This window comes from Lissotriton vulgaris, chromosome 5 (genome assembly GCF_964263255.1).
Source record: "Lissotriton vulgaris chromosome 5, aLisVul1.2, whole genome shotgun sequence".
Classification (NCBI taxonomy): Eukaryota; Metazoa; Chordata; class Amphibia; order Caudata; family Salamandridae; genus Lissotriton; species Lissotriton vulgaris.
In genome coordinates, this window is record NC_141693.1 from 1,207,318,498 (window position 1) to 1,207,337,123 (window position 18,626).

At 47.2% G+C, this 18,626-nt stretch overlaps 1 protein-coding gene across 2 annotated transcripts in view; it reads right to left on the bottom strand.

Moving 5' to 3' along the window:
- The window catches only part of CTBP2 (C-terminal binding protein 2), a 161,682-nt gene that overhangs the window by 70,985 nt on the left and 72,071 nt on the right, over positions 1-18,626 (bottom strand). For both annotated transcript variants that reach the window (XM_086923007.1, XM_086923009.1), the window contains exon 3: positions 15,694-15,838. In XM_086923007.1, coding sequence (XP_086779133.1) covers positions 15,694-15,838 — 145 coding nt within the window. The remainder of the gene's footprint in view (positions 1-15,693; positions 15,839-18,626) is intronic.

Here is an 18,626-nt window from a genome sequence, read left to right on the forward strand (position 1 = left end):
ATCAAAAACCTTTATCTATAGCAATAGAGGACTTAGATAGCGATATCTATGATCCCTCGCTTATTCCAGAAGAAGAGGTACAAGCCTATAGGGTCCTGAGTAGAGGCGAGTATAGTGTGTTCACTAGTGAAAAACAGCTTAAAAGCTCGCCTCCGATATGGGTCGTACCCCACATTGGTAATTTTTGTCTCATAGGTCGTGGCCGAAGATCGAAAGCCCGACTTGGAGAGAGTGCTTGCACTGAAAATTACATTCTGCCGATGGTCTCGTCCCCTGTGTTTCTGGCTGCCAAGGGTACATACTTTATCTGCCATGATCGTGCGTATGCATGGTTGCCCTCTGACTTTATGGGCTCATGTTTTATCGCAAATTTGTTGCCTCCGACGTTTACTGTAGATGCAGATTATCACAAGACTAGAGTTGTGAGAGGCGTAATTAGCGAAGAGGACACTGCCGGTCAAGAGGCAGGAGACTTTTTCAAGGGTTTCCTCCCGTTTTGGGGACCTATGGTTAATAGTAGGAACCTGAGACAGTTGACTCGAGTGGTAGAATCGACAGCTAACATTACTGCCAGTGCCCTTGGTAATATCACCACAGAACTTCAGGCGGATAGACTTATGACGTTACAAAACCGTATGGTTTTAGACGTGATCTTAGCAGATCGGGGTGGGGTATGTAAGGTGATCCATTCGAGCTGCTGTATTTTCATTCCTGATAACGCTCCGACCGTTTATCAAGCCATCTCGAAGTTGCATAAGATCTCCGAATCCATACACGTGGATGTAGGGGATTGGACGCTACTTGGGTGGTTTTGGGGCCTGATGTCGACTTGGGGTTGGAAGATTCTGATGATCGTCGGAGTTGTCGTGACGTTCCTGTTCACGTGTTGCCTTTGTGTGCAGTGCGGTCCTGCCTTATGTGGCCTCTGTGCTACAACGTGTATGAGACAGCCGCCTGTTACCAATGGAACTCGGTTGGACAGAGCTATGCTACAGCAACATCTAGATGGTCTGATGAATATCGAGTATGATTCCGACTAGTGCTTGCCTACATGAGGGCAAAAGGAGCGTCTGAGGTTCCGTGACAATTGTAAGTGGTGTTCTCGACTCGCACGAATATGGTCGAGTCTGGTATCTATGAACCGCAAATGACGAGTTTAGTGGGCATACGCAGTTTCGCTGTGCTAACCTAAACCGTTTGTCTATTACGTGGGTATTTCTATCTGTACCCACGGGTTCCATCTTAGATACGGCATCCATTTTGTCTCTTGCCCTCAAGTAGCCAGCGAACGGACGTTGTCCGCTTCGCGACCCTGGGACTCCCAAGATATTTGCGGAAGACACATGTCTCTTGTAAATGTCTTTATGACGAGGGGGATGATACTGTAAGGCAGATAGCGCCGCTCGAGGCCCATCTCGAGCGGCCGGTTTATTGTCTCAGCCGTGCATCTCATTAGGCACGTCCCATTGATGCCTGTATCTCGTGTTTCCCGATACCTCCCCTTTTACACCCTTTCCGATCTCCCCACTGTCTCCATCTTCCTCTGCACCTGTCTTTGTTCCTATCACGATCTGTTTTACTGCTGATTGGAATGTACTAATGATGGGAAGATGGGTTTTTACAGTTGGGAACCGCCAAATGTTTCCGCACTTATATTCCGGACCTTATGTGAATCAAAGTGACCAAAACGACCCCTCTGGGGGATAATTGTGGGAACCGGGTTGTAAACTTTTGTCTGCTATGCAAACCTATGGGAAAATCGTGTATAAAAGGAGCGATCCACAGAAGCAATTTGAAGCAGTCACTCTGAACTACACTTGTTGTACTTACCGTGATTTCTGTGTTTCCCTGCAGCAAATAAACCTTGAATCTTTGACGCCGAAGGAAGTGTCCCGTGTCTCTGTGATTCGTACGCCGGAGCAGGTTACCCACAAAGGTTTCAGGTGTTGTGCCCTGGCACCGCTGGGTTCTAAAATAACCCAGTCCTTCAAGGCTTTGATTCCTCATGAGAAGAGCATGCAAAGGAGTCCTTCAACATGTTCCTTCACAACCAGAGGATAGTCTCACCAGTAGTAAAGTGTTCCTGCAGACTCCAGTGTGTACCTGACATAGTCAGACCTGTTCACTTTAACCCTAATGTGCGTTGAATGAAGGGTGACCCACAAGACACTACTTGGAGCTTAAATCTTCAAGGCTCAGATTTGTATTACGTTCTGAACTCTTCTTCCTAGTTACTATAATAAAGACCTATCAACATAAGAATGTTTCTTATGGGGTCTGTGGGCTGTTTCTCGAAGATCTTCTCTCCCTCTAGGACAGGCTAATCTGTGTTGGGTGCCTATGAATCGGTACATGGTCAGAGATGATAGAGCCAAGAGCCCGATCTGGAAGGCCTAGCCTAGGGCTATAAACTCTGAAAGCAGCTGCATGACTGAGTCCAATACAGAGAGGGGGCAAAACACATGTACTCATATAATTAGGAAAGCTGCCTTAGGCTACACATTCCTATCCAAGACAGATACTCTTGGAACTTGGACTTGTACTGGAGACTCCACTTAATGACAATAGTAGAATTGTGTACATCAACTGGTGACACCTTCTACAAGACTTGAAAGGGTCTTCTGGATGGTCAAATTAATGTGGGCAGCAGGGTGACTGACATAGCAAAGTAGACACACAACCAAAGTAGGATCAAATTGCAAACTCCTTAGAGTCTCCATCTGGTGTTTTAGCTTAAGCAGAACCTATAAACACTAATCCTTCACTTCTTTTGTGTTGTGAAGTAGGAGGAATAACCTGCTCACCAGGATCCTGCTTGGCCCTAGTAGATCTATGGATACACGTGCAGCTGTAATTAAACAATGCTATTGAATGATGGATTGACTACCTTGATGATCCGGGCCATAGAGTCTGTGAACTGCCTCAAACATGCCAAGAGAATCCATTTTGATTCATAATTTAAAAAAGGCAAGTATGCAATGTAAAATGATATATTTTAAAATACCAATAAGTAAAATGACAGCTTTACCGTCAAAATATCAAACTCTATATGATGTCTCAGGAAATAGCGTTCTTTTGACTCTGAACATTTTGAGATGGAGATGAAGACTGCAAAAAGCACTCTTTGTTCTTCAATGGACAACACAACCGATACAGGAGATGGAGCTCCAAAGCATCTATTTACAGATTCCCCAGGAAGTAGTTTAAAGCCTCATCAGTTCTCCATATGTCTTCAAATGGCCATAGAAAGATTAAACGGTTTCCTTGCTGGGGTCACCTGGTTACCCTTCATTGCTCCTTTTGATGTATGCCAATTATCTCCTAATCCCACAAAGACATGTAAGATCTTCTGAGTTCTCTATACAGACCACTACTTAATCTCTACACAATTATTTGGGCTACTGCTTTCTCTTCCAGCCATACCCAGCTCTCTCATGTCTTCTAGTGAAGGTATGTATTCACCAGCATCCCCTTCCTATTAGTTTCCAAGAAGTACATTGCTCTACATCAAGAAATATTTGGTCTGTTGTTCACCAAAGACTGGCCCTAAAGGGAGCAAAACTTCATGTTAGTGTTGTGCACACAGATGGCAGACACCAATATCTCTGATAGATGTTGTCTCAATGAACAACAAATGTTAATGGTTGCTGCTCTAGACTGCCTTGCTTGGCCCGCCCTTTGTGTTCAACCCCCGAACCCTAGACAATCTTTGGCTGCACTGGAATTTCTCTATCTTCTGCTGACTTTCCCATGTTGACCTGGGTGAGCCAAAAGTGTTCCCCTATCACTGCTGAGGGTGTTCTCTGCCCATCATGCTACAAGGAGATGACAATTCATAATAGCGGATTTAAGGCTTGGGGGGCACAAGCTTTTGAACATGTATTACTTGTGGTGGGAGGGGCTTAGGGTCCTTCTTCATTAAATTATTTTTGCCCACCCCCAACAGAAGTCATTATTGTTCTTGACAGTGTTCGTCCTGTGTTATGTAGATGTTGCATAATTGTTGTGTAGCTGTGAGGCCAACTGTGATGCATACTTACATCTATAATACCATAAAGTACTTTAGGTGTAGGTCTATTCTAGAGGTTCCCCAGGGCACATCCAAGCTTTATCTATCAAAGAGGGTGCCTTAATCCACCAGGCAGGACGCCCCAGTTCAATAACACTCATAAAGAGCCAAAGCCAAAAGCTGCTCGCAGTTGCTAATCAGCAACATAACCAGTTCTTACTGAACAGGTGGACTTTCAGTTTTTTAGGGTCTGACTTTACAGCGCAGCTGTCGTCAGACAATTATGTGCGAATAACCAGGTGAGGGGCTTTGGCTTTGCCCACATGTTGGGAGCCATGAGTACATGTCTTGACTAAATAGAAGTTTTGTGCTTCCACAAAAAAGTGCTTTCCCTCCACACAGCTCAGATTATTTTATTTATCCAGCTCCCTGAGCTTGAACTTTCAGGGGCACACACATGACATTGTGATGCTATTAAAGTGTCTTATATAACTAGGCCATTTACAGCGTTTTTCTCTGGGAGCAGCACAGATGGGAAGAGTGCAATCATTAACCTACGTGGAGTTTTAGGCCTGGCTTAACTGTGCAACTGTCCTCTGACCTTTTAACCTACACCAATGTTATTCTGCAGTTCTTTGCTTCTACAAAATACATAAGAACCTCCATGCCATTAACTTATAATGCCTCATATTAACATATAACATTCCCTTAAAGGCAGACCTACCTTAAAACTGCCCAGATTGTGTGATTGCTTGTGGTCCAAAGGAAGCTGTAGTTACCAATGGCTGTTAAATCCCAATGTGTAGAATGATCCATAAAATAGAGGATAACAAAGTGCTTAACTCCTAGAGATTTTCTAATCAGCAGTTCCAAGTGAAGGAACATTTAATCAAAAGCTGCCCCACAGCGTGTCAACTCTTTCTGCCATGGAACACTCCCTTGAGAAGATATATCACACATACTAGTGCAACAAACACATGATTCGCTGAAGGGCTCCTTTAATTTCCCAGTTGATGTGCTGTCTTGGAGTGGGCTAGAATCCCTGTGTATGGACTACCAGAGCTTTTGTACTGGAAGCCTTCTGCACCCTTATCACAGATTGGAACCCCCTCCTGCTTCTTTTCCACTCACACCCTGTACTTTAATCTTTCATCCCTTATCACCACACCAATATTGACCTGCTTCGGAGACTCTGCAGTGGTTAAACCTTTGCTTTTTCGCTCCTTGACGAAGTATTTAAAGAATGAACATATTATGTCTACATTGCTCAATATTTGGTACATTTTTAATCTTTATACACAATCACCGGGAGGGTGAGGGCTATATTTTGTTACTAGCTAAAATCGAAATTCAGGTGCCATTCATTTTTAACTGTTTGTCTGATAGCTTGAGACCAATGGCCCTTGTGGTCAGTTCTTACATTCTGACTATTAGGCAGTTTCGGTATACACCTGTTACAACGCAACTTTTACAACTACCTACTATTACAACGCAACTTTTACAACGCATACCATTACAACGCATTGCGCTGGGGGGCGCTCTAGGATAGGGAATAAGTATAATTTACTATCCAACACCTTCCCTAGTGTCCACGGGGACTGGAGTTAGAATAGTAAATTATACTTACCACTATCCAGCACCTCAAAGCGCTATGCGTTGTAATGGTATGCGTTGTAATGGTCGCGTTGTAATAGTAGGTAGTTGTAATGGTATGCGTTGTAACATGGTACATCCGGCAGTTTCACATGGGAGACGAGAGACTGGAGCGTGAATAGCATGAGATTGACTTGGTAGAGAGTGACAACTCTCATTCTCTCTTGGGTGACTGGCCCATAAATGGGTCTCTGTTGACCTGTCCTCCTCCGTCATTTCTCTTAATTCCAGTTCTTATCTGATTGGTTAAGAGGTGGGTAGAGAGGGAGGAGGTTTGAGAGAAAATCAAAGTGAGGCCATAGCGATGGCTTCTTTTTGGCAGAACATGAGATGGGAACAGCTCCTTTGCCGAACAGCTGCAGACCAGAAATGGTTCTCCGCAGTCTCTCAAGCATTTTGTTATCTTGGCTCAGTCGGGTTACCAGCTGCACCTGTTGGCCTTGATGTTGAGTAAAAAGAGGTTTGAGCTTAATAACTGGCCATTGATCAAGGTCTAGTTTCATAGCTGTGACCCGGCCTTGGGACCGTGATGTTATTTTGGTTTTGCAGTTCCTTCAGAAGGGGGTCAAGGTAAGGTTGGTGGATGTGACATTAAGTGTGCCCCATAACCAGGCACTTGGGAGATCTTGAAGCCACTGAGATTCTTCTGAGTTATCCACTGACACTATACTCTCATGTCTATCTGTGAAATCTCAATTTACCAGTTGAATGCTTCAGCTGTGGATCTCTTTGAGTTGTGATAATTGCACAGGGAGCACTATGAAAGAGGGGGATCTTTATTAACCCTTCTGGAGATAGGATGATGCTTAGGGTGTATTCTTTCCTTTAATGATTTGATTAGGTAGCAAAATACCAATTTGCCTCATCAGAGGTGGACTCTTCTCATATGGCCGAGATACCCGCCACCCCCTCTCAACACAATCCCCAAAAATTGGGAAACCGGAAACAGTTCTTGAACTTTTGGAAGGCGGGAAGGGAGTCACCCTTCCCGGCCGTATTTATTAAAATATGAAACAAAAAGAAAACATTAAAATAACAGTTTCATATAATGTACAATTTCATTTCCACATTACGATGTTTGGCTAACCTTAACAGATCTCTAATACAAAGGTTCTCCTAGCCGAACTAACATCCTACAAAACATTTGACTTGAAATTGTACATCCTAACGTTTAAGGGCCAACGGCAAGGTCGTAACCGGTGTCAGATCCCTAAACCAGAACTACCCCCTCACTTGTGAGAGGAGCGACCGCACCGAGGCGTACCTCAAGTGCATCTACCAATTTCCCTTTGTACTTGACGGGGGCCCCAATAAACTCGACGCCATTTAACGGTCGTTCGAGGACTCGTGTGAGGTGTCTAAAAAGGTAGCGTAAACCCCCTCCCGCACCCCACACAACTTACCCATCTGCCGTCGCAGATGTCCTGGCCCCGGGAAATTCCCCAGGAGGGGCCATAGCCCCTCCTATCCAGGAAGGGGACTTGACCACCTTTCCTTTCCTTCCGGCGGCCTCTCCTTAGACAGGACCGCCTCCCCGTTGAGGGGCCAATTGGCCACCTCCCCCTCGCGCTCCCATCCGTAATGGGTGACGCCCCCTCATAGGGATCTTCGAATTACTGCTCACCGATCACGACCTTACCGCCCGACCAAAATAAATACGACAGTTCTACCTAAGTTACTCAGATTTACAAACCAAAACAACATTTATTATCAAGCGTAAATACTGATCAATCCTTGTTCGAAATTACTTTATTTGGAAAACATACTGAAAAATAACCAATCTTTATTGCATCTTTAAGAAATTTCACGACAATCAACACAACCTGTAAGAAAACAGAGAAAACAAACAGATACTATATCAACTGTATTCACAACGAATTGCTGTCCTCAGGGGCTGGTGGGTGGGTCAAAATTGCTCTTCGTTCCGTCTTGAGCTCACGTGCAGCGGGGAGGTGCAGCTTCAGAGCACAGGAACAAGAGGATGCTTTCTTGGCTTCCGCTCCTTTTATCCGTCTTCAGGGTGGGCGTGAACCCGCCCCCGCCTGCCTCCGAAGGTGTGGCCGTCCGCGTTGGTGTCTAGGCCAGCCCACTCTAGGGCGGGAAAAAGGCGCGCCCCGGCTACGCCGCTTCGGGCATACCAGCCGAGACTCGCCTCCCGCCCAAGATGGCTTCCCGGGGGGATCGTGGTACTCCACCATACGTTCGGGGGGACCGATTGGTCGCCCCTTTCCATATGGCCGAGATACCCGCCACCCCCTCTCAACACAATCCCCAAAAATTGGGAAACCGGAAACAGTTCTTGAACTTTTGGAAGGCGGGAAGGGAGTCACCCTTCCCGGCCGTATTTATTAAAATATGAAACAAAAAGAAAACATTAAAATAACAGTTTCATATAATGTACAATTTCATTTCCACATTACGATGTTTGGCTAACCTTAACAGATCTCTAATACAAAGGTTCTCCTAGCCGAACTAACATCCTACAAAACATTTGACTTGAAATTGTACATCCTAACGTTTAAGGGCCAACGGCAAGGTCGTAACCGGTGTCAGATCCCTAAACCAGAACTACCCCCCTCACTTGTGAGAGGAGCGACCGCACCGAGGCGTACCTCAAGTGCATCTACCAATTTCCCTTTGTACTTGACGGGGGCCCCAATAAACTCGACGCCATTTAACGGTCGTTCGAGGACTCGTGTGAGGTGTCTAAAAAGGTAGCGTAAACCCCCTCCCGCACCCCACACAACTTACCCATCTGCCGTCGCAGATGTCCTGGCCCCGGGAAATTCCCCAGGAGGGGCCGTAGCCCCTCCTATCCAGGAAGGGGCCTTGACCACCTTTCCTTTCCTTCCGGCGGCCTCTCCTTAGACAGGACCGCCTCCCCGTTGAGGGGCCAATTGGCCACCTCCCCCTCGCGCTCCCATCCGTAATGGGTGACGCCCCCTCATAGGGATCTTCGAATTACTGCTCACCGATCATGACCTTACCGCCACAGGCCGGATAGTTGACCGGCTATCCGGACCCCCCACAACACTCCTGCCTAAAGGTCATTTCATAAAGTCTTTAGCCAGGCTATCAGGTCTCCTATGAGTAACTCATTCCCCATCCGGGACAAATGAACACCATCCCCCGAATACATACTGTCCCCTTTAATACAACCATGCGAAATAGAATGCAGTGTACTGGAACGGAACAGTCTACTCACTTTATTATTAATTTTCCTTACTAAATGATTCACAGCAGAAACAGAAATAGCCCCCCGCCACACTTTCCGTGGGATCATATGGGACCATGCAATTGTGCACCCTGGAACTCTTCTCGCCAACCAACTTACCGTGGAAAGCATCGCCTCAAGAAGAAGTCGTCTACCAGTGGTCACCAAATCATTGCCCCCAAGATGTACTATGACTACAGACGGCGGTGACCTTGTCCGCCCTAACAAACCCTCGAAAAATGATCGAAACTGGTCAATACAGAGCCCGCCCTTTCCGTAGAAGGACACACTGTACCCGTATTCCCCAGCCACGTGAATCATGTCACCTGCTTTGAATACGTCCGCGGCACGCCTCACGTATGAGTGGCCAACGACCCACACCTCCTTTTTCACAGCCGGTAATGTCTGACCGCTGGCCCCCCGGTGTCGAGTCGACTGGACAGTCCGCCCCGCCTCGTAGGCTTGCGCAACTGAAAACCAAACAAAAACAAGAAGCGTGAGTACATCATTACAGCTTCACAACATGTGCAACCGCACATACCTCTTATAACAGTTCGAGGACCAACGCCCCACACGTTTTACTTGTTCAACATTCAGACCCCTGGCTGTAGCTTCCGTAGCAGCCCCTATCCGAAAGGAATGTGTCCCAAAGTCGCCGGGGTTCAAGCCCGCGGCAGAAATCGACATCGCAAGCACCCGCTGAAACTGAAACCTCGTCAGTGGGGTGGCGTCAGCGTGTCTTAACAAGGTCCCCCCCCATGCTGCCACCCTCTGCGCTAAATATTCCTCTACGCACCCAACAGGGCACATGGCAGACCCGGGGATCCTCTGGATGATTACGCAGTCCCCGATTGCATCCTGATCGGATTTGGGCCTAACAAACGAGACCGTCATCGTCTCCTCCCTGACCTGAATGTGTTCCCGGCACAGTCCCCCCATCGTATCCCGCTTGTTCTTTGCCACTAATTCGCTTACCCGCATAGCCCCATGGAATGCTAATGCAAATGCGGCTCTGAACAACACTGCTTTGTACTGGGATGAACATGTTACCGGTAGCACGGAAAATAACAGGGCCAACCTATCCAGACCTATCGGGTGCCTATCGTCTACTCTGCGACCCTCAAGGCGTTGCCACCCACGTAGCGCTTTCTGCACAACGAAAGACGCTGTCGGGTCCTGGATCCCATGAGCCCTTGCCATGAAGGAAATGGCGGCCCGATGCCTCTGGGCCGTAGCTACTGACTTGCCTGCGTGACGTAAAGAGAGCAGGAATCTCACTACACACTCTTCCAGACCCCAAAGCTCCCTCCCGGCAGTACCCAAAAAGGCCCAATAGGAACGGAACGCCCCTTCATATGCCTTCCTCGTCCTGGGTGCTAAACTCTCTCCCACGAGGTCTTGTAGTTCGGGGCACCGAGAGACCAGAGAGCTTCGGGAAAGGGTGCCGCCACCGGGTCCGCTGTGGGCAGAAAACCCCAGAAGGCCTGCATACGGAAACGAGAGAGCGCATCAGCCGCTTGGTTCATCACCCCCGGCACGTGTCGCGCCCTAAACAGTACATTCAGTTGCATACACAACAACACAATTTCCTTGAGCAGTCTCAAAATCAGTTTGCAACGTGCTGCCTGACTATTGATACACTCAACCACGGTCATGTTATCAGACCAGACCACCACAGAGTGATCCCTAAACCCTTCTGGCCATGTTTTCAAGGCCACCAGAATAGGGAACAGTTCGAGAAAAGCAATGTTACTCGTCAACCCGCACTCATGCCACCATGACGGCCATTTTTGAGCCGACCATTGTGTACCCAATATGGCGCCAAAACCCATACTCCCCGCCGAGTCTGTCCATAGCCCCAACTCCTCGGAAGACACTGCTGGTTTATTCCAGACAATTCGACCATTGAAGTCCGCCAGGAATGCAATCCAAATGCGCATGTCCTGGCGAACCTCTGCCGAGAGTCTCGTACGATGATGTCCTTCCTTCAAGCCAACCATGGACTGTGCAATCGAGCGGGAAAAGGGGCGCGCCATCGGCATTACTCTTAGGGCAAAATTCAACTGACCCACCACCTGTTGCAATTGATGCAGGTTCACTTTCGTTGCACGAATACACGCCTCAAGGGATAACCTGAATTTTAACACTTTTTCTTTAGGTAATCGAAAACAACCTTCCACCGAGTCGAGCTCGATTCCCAGAAACTCGATCGAGGTCGAGGGACCCACCGTCTTACCTGGCGCCAATGGCACACCGAATTGATTCATTAGGACACAACATTCATGTAAGGCCTGTCCACACTCAGAATCCCCGGCTGCCCCCAGAAACAGAAAGTCATCGAGATAATGCCTAACATGTTGAAGACCTGTCTTCCTCGTGAATACCCACTGCAGAAAACAACTGAATTTCTCGAAATAGGCACATGAAATCGAGCACCCCATTGGCATACATTTATCCATGTAATAGCGACCCTGAAACCGAAAGCCAAGGAGACGCTGATCGTCTGGGTGTACCGGGAGCAACCGGAACGCTGACTCAATGTCTGATTTGGCCATCAGCGTCCCGGGCCCCAGGCGATTCAACATGGCAACGGCCTCATCGAAAGATGCGTACCGCACCGAACATACTTCCGGGTCTATCGCGTCATTCACGGAAAGACCACGTGGGGCTGACAAATTATGTATCAGCCGAAACTCACCCGGGTCCTTCTTGGGAACCACCCCTAGAGGAGAACACACAAAATTAGCAACTGGTGGCAAATCGAATGGACCGGCGACACGACCTCGAGTCACCTCTTTCCCAATTTTTACCTGCACCACTGCCGTATGCTGTAAGACCGACATTTGATTCTTACAGTCCGGTACCCCCTGAAAATCCCCCACTGGGATGCGGAAACCACATGAAAACCCGTTCCGTAACACCCCAGCGGAAGCATGATCTGGGTATTAGCTGAGCCAAGGGATCATTGCCATGGTATCAATCGGGGTCGGTAAAGGCACCCCTCGGACTATATTAGACCTGTTTGGCGCTTCCCTTACCACCGTTATCACCCGTTTTGGCTCTGCACATGGACTCAGGATGGGATGGCTGCCCGCACCCCCCACACTCATGTCTGAATTTGCATGACCCCTGAGGCCTGGTACATTTGCCCTTGTTAAAATTCCAACAGATGCCCCTTTTACCTGTGTTGCCACTCGGCTTCGTGTGGAACTCGTTACCTGCACCCGTCCGAAAGGGCGTCCCAGAGTTTTGCCGGGAGGATTCCCCCCCGCTACCCCCCACTAATGGCACCTTCAACATCCCTGTACTCTCCATTTTTTGCCAAGACACAGAGTCGTAACAGTCCCAAGACAACAACGGGTTGTGTTCTTTAGCTTTTCTAAACAGATTATCATAGCAGAACCACTGATTGCCCCCATATGCCACAGAATACTCCATAATACGTGACTGATAAATGGGTAACTCGGTCAACAACTCAGGCCTGCGCCCCCCATGATGGAAGTAAAAATTCCCCACGCTCTGCCCCAAGTACCAATGGTCTCGTCGACCTTAAAGGCGGCCATTTTTGCGCGCCAAACACTCGGATGCATGAGCTCCTTTTGACTCTTTACATGCTCGATCTCATAATGGTCGGTAAGCAATGAAAACATGTTTACATATTTATCCGCCCAAATCAATTCCTTGACTTCTAGTGGGACGTGCTGGGCAATCTTCTCCTTTCGAGAAGGTGCAGACTCCCCTCCCGCAATCGGCACTGGCCGCTTACCTGAAGTAGACCCCACGCTTGTCGCCGAACTTGGGCCTGCTGTACTTCCAACCGCCGGGACCTGTGGGGGAACAGAAGATGGCGTCTTCGCAGCCTCCCTAGATTCCCGCAGTTGCCTCATCACTGCCCGGGCGTCGTCAGCCGTGGCGCCCTCGCTTTCGTTTCCCAACCACGCTGCCAATTGTGCCGCTAACTCAGGGGGCATATCCTCCCTGTTCGCAGAGGTGACCACCACCGGGATTGGATTCCCCTCCTTCGGCGCCGGGGTTGGCTCCTCTCGTGGGGCTTCGGGAACCGGGGTCTCCCCCCCAAGTGCTCCCCTTCTGGGCCTCTTGCTTTTTCCACCGGGAATTGTTCCCTGTAAAGGCCGTTTCGGTCCTCCCTCCCCGTCCTTAGCCTCAACCTTTCTCTTCAGATCGGCTATCTCCTTCATGAGTATGCGGAGCATCTCCTCGGTACCGACCCGCTTTCCGACCTTCTTGGGCATTCTTAGACGGGATATCTGTAAGACAAAAAGAGGGATTACAACGCTCAAAATTGCTCTTCGTTCCGTCTTGAGCTCACGTGCAGCGGGGAGGTGCAGCTTCAGAGCACAGGAACAAGAGGATGCTTTCTTGGCTTCCGCTCCTTTTATCCGTCTTCAGGGTGGGCGTGAACCCGCCCCCGCCTGCCTCCGAAGGCGTGGCCGTCCGCGTTGGTGTCTAGGCCAGCCCACTCTAGGGCGGGAAAAAGGCGCGCCCCGGCTACGCCGCTTCGGGCATACCAGCCGAGACTCGCCTCCCGCCCAAGATGGCTTCCCGGGGGGATCGTGGTACTCCACCATACGTTCGGGGGGACCGATTGGTCGCCCCTTTCCATAAGCGAAATCTGAAATGAAGATTACCACTAACTATCCTGGGCCCTGAATGTGTCTCGGCCCTAAAGAGGTTGAGCCAGGCATTTATCCGCTGCAGACTCAATGCCATGCATTCATAAATGTTGTAAACATTCCTAAAACCTCATGAAAGGCCAAAGGCAAACTGCCCAAGTTAACATATTCCTCTCTATGTAACTCTTAAGACTGTTTTCTTGCACGATTCGGATCAAGGGCACCAAAAAAAGGGCGCACTTCAAAAAAAAAAAAAAAGGAAAAACAAAAGAGCAAACTTCTATCTGCATGTCTTATTTTATGAAGAACCACACATAGGAAGGAGCAGAGTTTAGCTCGCAATCAACCACATTGCTTTCCACTTTTTACAAGGAAGGTTCATTAATTCATAGTGAACTTATATTTACCAAATTTGAAATATACACTCAGTCAATATAAGGTCAGCAGAAGGTGGACAAAGGCACAATATGGGACCAAGTGAGCCCGTTGACTGTCCTGCAGACAGCATGATTGTTGTTGATCCATGTCCACCTGTTTAAGTTAGCCAACTGTTGTTTAGAAGGTGCCTCTTGTGTTTGACAAGAATTAGCCAATGTATTGCAGTATTCCTCACTTGTACATGCAGGCTTATATTTTCCACTCTACAACGCTGGACCATTTGAAATACATGCTGTCTTTGTAGAGGAGGGTGCGCCCCTGCCTGGTGCATGACACTAAATGTATGCATATATGTATGTGTGTAAATGTGGTCTTTTTATAGAACAAACCTAGCTGAAAGGCAGCAACATGCGGTACGCAGTCCAAGGTAAAGACACAGTCAACACGTGAGTGGAGAGGTAGCTCGTTTATAGAAGCGAAAGTGGACAGTTACTGCATCAAGATGTAGAGTGCCTTTAGCTCGTTTCCTTAATTGGAGCAAGGTTGGGGTGATCCTGATGCATCTGGGAATGTCATTCCAGATTCTGGCTACATAAATGAAGAAGGTATGTTGCATAGTTCTTTTCATTTTTGCACTTCTTCATCTCCAGTCTGATGCTTCAGTCTTGTCAGCCAGATAGACATCGGTGCCTGTCATGATATTGAATAAAAATACTACAATTGCACTTGCCTCCTGCAGGTTCCAGTTTTGTGACGGGGTGATTAGAATGTTTGGGCAAAACACACTGATTTCCCCAACATATCAAGAAGAGCTTTGGGGTCCTGCCAAGGGATAGAGAAAGCACTATAGAAATGCTATATTACAATATAATACAATGACATACAACACAATACATAGTGGGCAGGGCTAGATACTGGCTTATGCACACAATTTTATTTAGACATCATCAGATAATGTTGGCTCCTCCTTTGTACTTCTGAGGACCATCTGGCGTTTACCCAAGCTGAACTACTGAACCAGGCAAAATGGGAATAATGTGAACAAAGCCTACCCCCCCCCTACTAAGGAGAAGGAGACCTTACTTGAGCAAGTGAAATAATGACATTATTAGACAATATTGTGGGAGGGCAGAATTGATCGCAAATCAAGCTGTAGTTCCAGGAGAGTACCTAGGAACCCCTGGAACAAGTACCAGAGGCACTCCAATTTCCTAGATGCATGGCAGTAAGATACTCTGTAGTTCTTTACTGACTTTAGTCCAGGGGCCAGCTCTCCAAGGCCAGTCCAAGCAGACAGGTTCCATACAGAGTGCCTGAATCGTATGAGGAAACACGAGGAAAAACAGTGGTAGAAAGATGTGGTGGTGATGATGTTTATCTGGCAAGAACAAAAGGCAAGGTTGCTAAAACTGGTGCTGCAAGAAAGTAAGAGGGGTCAATAAAACCCATCAAGATCAGGAAGGTGAACATGGAGGAGTAAAATCAGGTGGTGCAAGAAGTTGAGGGTGAGTGGGGCAGAGTGGAAGCAGGAACAGAGGAAGAACACCCAGTGTGATCTAAGAGTGAGAGACTTAACAGGAGGAGGAAGAGGGTGAGAGGAAAGTCCAGTTAAAAAAGAAATTGAACGTTTGTGTGAGATCAACTACAAGCCAGGTAAGAAAACTTTATAAATAAATAAATACGAGGAGATATACTGAGGAGGGATTCTGAATCTAAAAGAAGAGCTAGGAATGAAGTGGGAGAGTGTGGAATATTTGGTGAATGGGAAGCCTTGAAAAGTTGAGAGTAGCATATTTCAAACATACCTAGCTCTCCTGCAGCTTTGATGTCAATGTTGTCATAGCCACTACCAATCCGAACAATCACCCTGAGAGCTTTGAATTTTTCCAGATCCTCGCGGGTTAGAGTGATGGTGTGGTACAGCATTGCACCCACAGCCTCGTTCAGGACCTGCAGTGAAGACATGCAAACTAGTCTTAAACTATAACATCTCATCTTATTTTTTCAGGTGTATTTAAAAAATATCTTGTCAGACAAGATCCAACACCAAACACCATCATACAAAAGCCTCACCAGAGAAGAGATGCTAAGGCGTCACACCAAACAAAAGCAAACAACCTGCCTTGTCATTCAAAAGCTGCAAAGTAATCTCATAGCTGCAATAGCCGCTAACATAATTCTACACAAAAGAGCAGCAAACCTGTTCCATCACACGAGTCACTAGATCCACTAATTAACCTTATCACATAAGTGCATCCGTATAAATCATCACACAAGTTACATCCATACAAGTCATCATACATGAGCCCACAAACATATCTATATAAATGCATAAAATACTTTAGTGCACTCGATGGAGTTTGTTGTTTTTGTGTGGTGGTGGTGTTTCTGTTGATGTTTTCTGTCTTTGTGTTGCTGTTGTAGTGTTGCTATATTGTTTGATAATATGCTGTTACTGTGTTGGTTGTGTTGTTGTGCACTAATGTGTTCCCGTTAATGTCTTGTGTTGTTTGCGTGTGCTGTGTTGAGTTCTAGTGTTCTATTTTTGCTGTGGTGTTGTTACAATGTTGTTACAATGTGTGCTTTGTATTGGTGTGTGCTGCAGTGGGAGCCGATTTTGCAATGATGCTGCAATATTGCCCCCCAGTAACAAAGGCAGCAGTGCTGGGGCCGGTTTTGTTAAGCAACAGTGCTTGACACTTGCCGGGGGTGGGGACCGGTCCGACAAAACTACCAGTGCTGCTTTGAGTTCCCAGTCCGGCCATTGGCCTACCAACAAGTCACATATAGGCAAACGGTTTCATGCAAAAGAGCTGAAGGTAAGGTGCAAAGAAGTAAGAGGTCTGCCAGCATATCAGAAATAGCGAGAGCTCCAACAGAGGGCAAACAATGTAAGCTGCTAGAAAAACAGCTTCCAAAAAGAAGTGCTAAAAGCCACAAAGAAAAAGATCTGGCTGCTATTAGGCCTAAACTGCTGTCAATTCTCATACAGAAGTAGCCAACGACGAGTGCCGACCTATAGCGTTGCTGATCAATCTCATACAAACAAAGATGCCAACAACTCAAGTGCAAATGTAATGTAGCTCCTGGGAAGTTACATCCATTAACACTCTGTTTTTACTCCACGGCTGGTTGTGTCCTTTAAGGTACCCTTTCGTCCATACATACATGGTTGCGCTGGGTCTGAAATCTCTCACATTTGTTGTTTGTTCACTTGATGAACAGGGTTTTGCTTTGACACATTGAGTGGAGGGGATTTTGCTGACGCGCGTTCAGTGTTCTAGGAGGCCCCTCATGTCTCCTTTACAGGACCAGCCACAAATCACTTTTTTGTAATTATAATTGTGATTTTTGCTACTTATACTGTAAAATATCCCCAATGATTTATTTGCTGGGCAATTGTGGGCCTTGTCTGTTGAGCACTCAAATGGTTAGTTGCCTCCAGCACAATCAGTTGCTAGTTCTTGTCGAAAGTAAGAAGGGAAACACATCATAACATAACATGTGCATTTTTAAACCACATGTTCACATTTGGGTTTCTTGGCAATTAATTAATATTTCTTGAGGTCATCACAGAAGAATTAAGGCATAAACCATTCCCATCCATGATCCATTTCACAGAGCCAATATGGTTTGCCCAAAAGGGACCTTGGCAACAATCTGGGAGTGTCATACTCCCTCACTGGTTATACATCTGGGTACACTGACTGAGCTGTTAGACCAGGTGTCACAAGGTGCAAAACTCAGTTTGATCTTCAATCCTCAGACTCATTGAGCCTTGGCTGGTGTCCCTGTATTGCTCCTTACCAAGGAAAAGATTCACTATTACTTTCTGCACGGTCCCTACTTTTTAAATTAGTTCTTCAGGGTCTCCCATTGCCAGGGTTTCCCCAGCAAAGGGCAGACATAGTCAAGCAGGTATTGCCTATTTGGGGCTGTTAGAGCTAGGTAGGGCCTTCAGCTGGAACCCCTGCTCCGATGAAACTTATAAGGTTAGACAGTATCATGTGCATCACCCATACTGCTCAGAGACCTTAGGAACAAACCACTGGAGACCCTGTGTGCGACCTGGGAAGAAGAATTTGGCAGCTCCCTAAATGAGAAAGAGTGAGAAAGGGATCTTGAATACCCTAAGAAGGTGTCTCGAAACGCACTGTTTAAAAATATACAGTTCTATATCCTACACAGGGCGTACTTGACACCTGCACGTCTCCAACGTTTTTACCCTGACACCCAGTTCTTATGCCCCAGATCCCAATCGCAAGCGGCGGAATTCCACAACATATTCTGGAACTGTCCCACCTTGCAACCATACTCGTGACACATTCATACGACACTCAAAGACCTCACCGGGCTTTCATACCTGAATACATGGGAAGCCTGTGCATTGGGTATCTTTCAGAGGAGGAAACCGCACAAAGTCCCCCTTCGATTTGTCTCACTGGCCATCTTACTAGCCAAACGGAACATAACCATGCACTGGCGGTCCCCTACAGACCCCCCGCTTGCAGCTTGGGTGGGGGCGGTACATAAATGGGCACTGGCGGAGGAAGAAACGTTACGAGAAGAAGAGGCGATGGGGACAAGCAAACACCCTATATCACTGGAATTGGCTATCCTGCTGAACCAATTTAAACAATTACCAACCCACGACGATCCGGAGGGAGTCCCTTACACACCACAAGACATGCAGTTACAGGCCGCGTACACAGATGCTAGACCTCCTGTAGAGCACAGT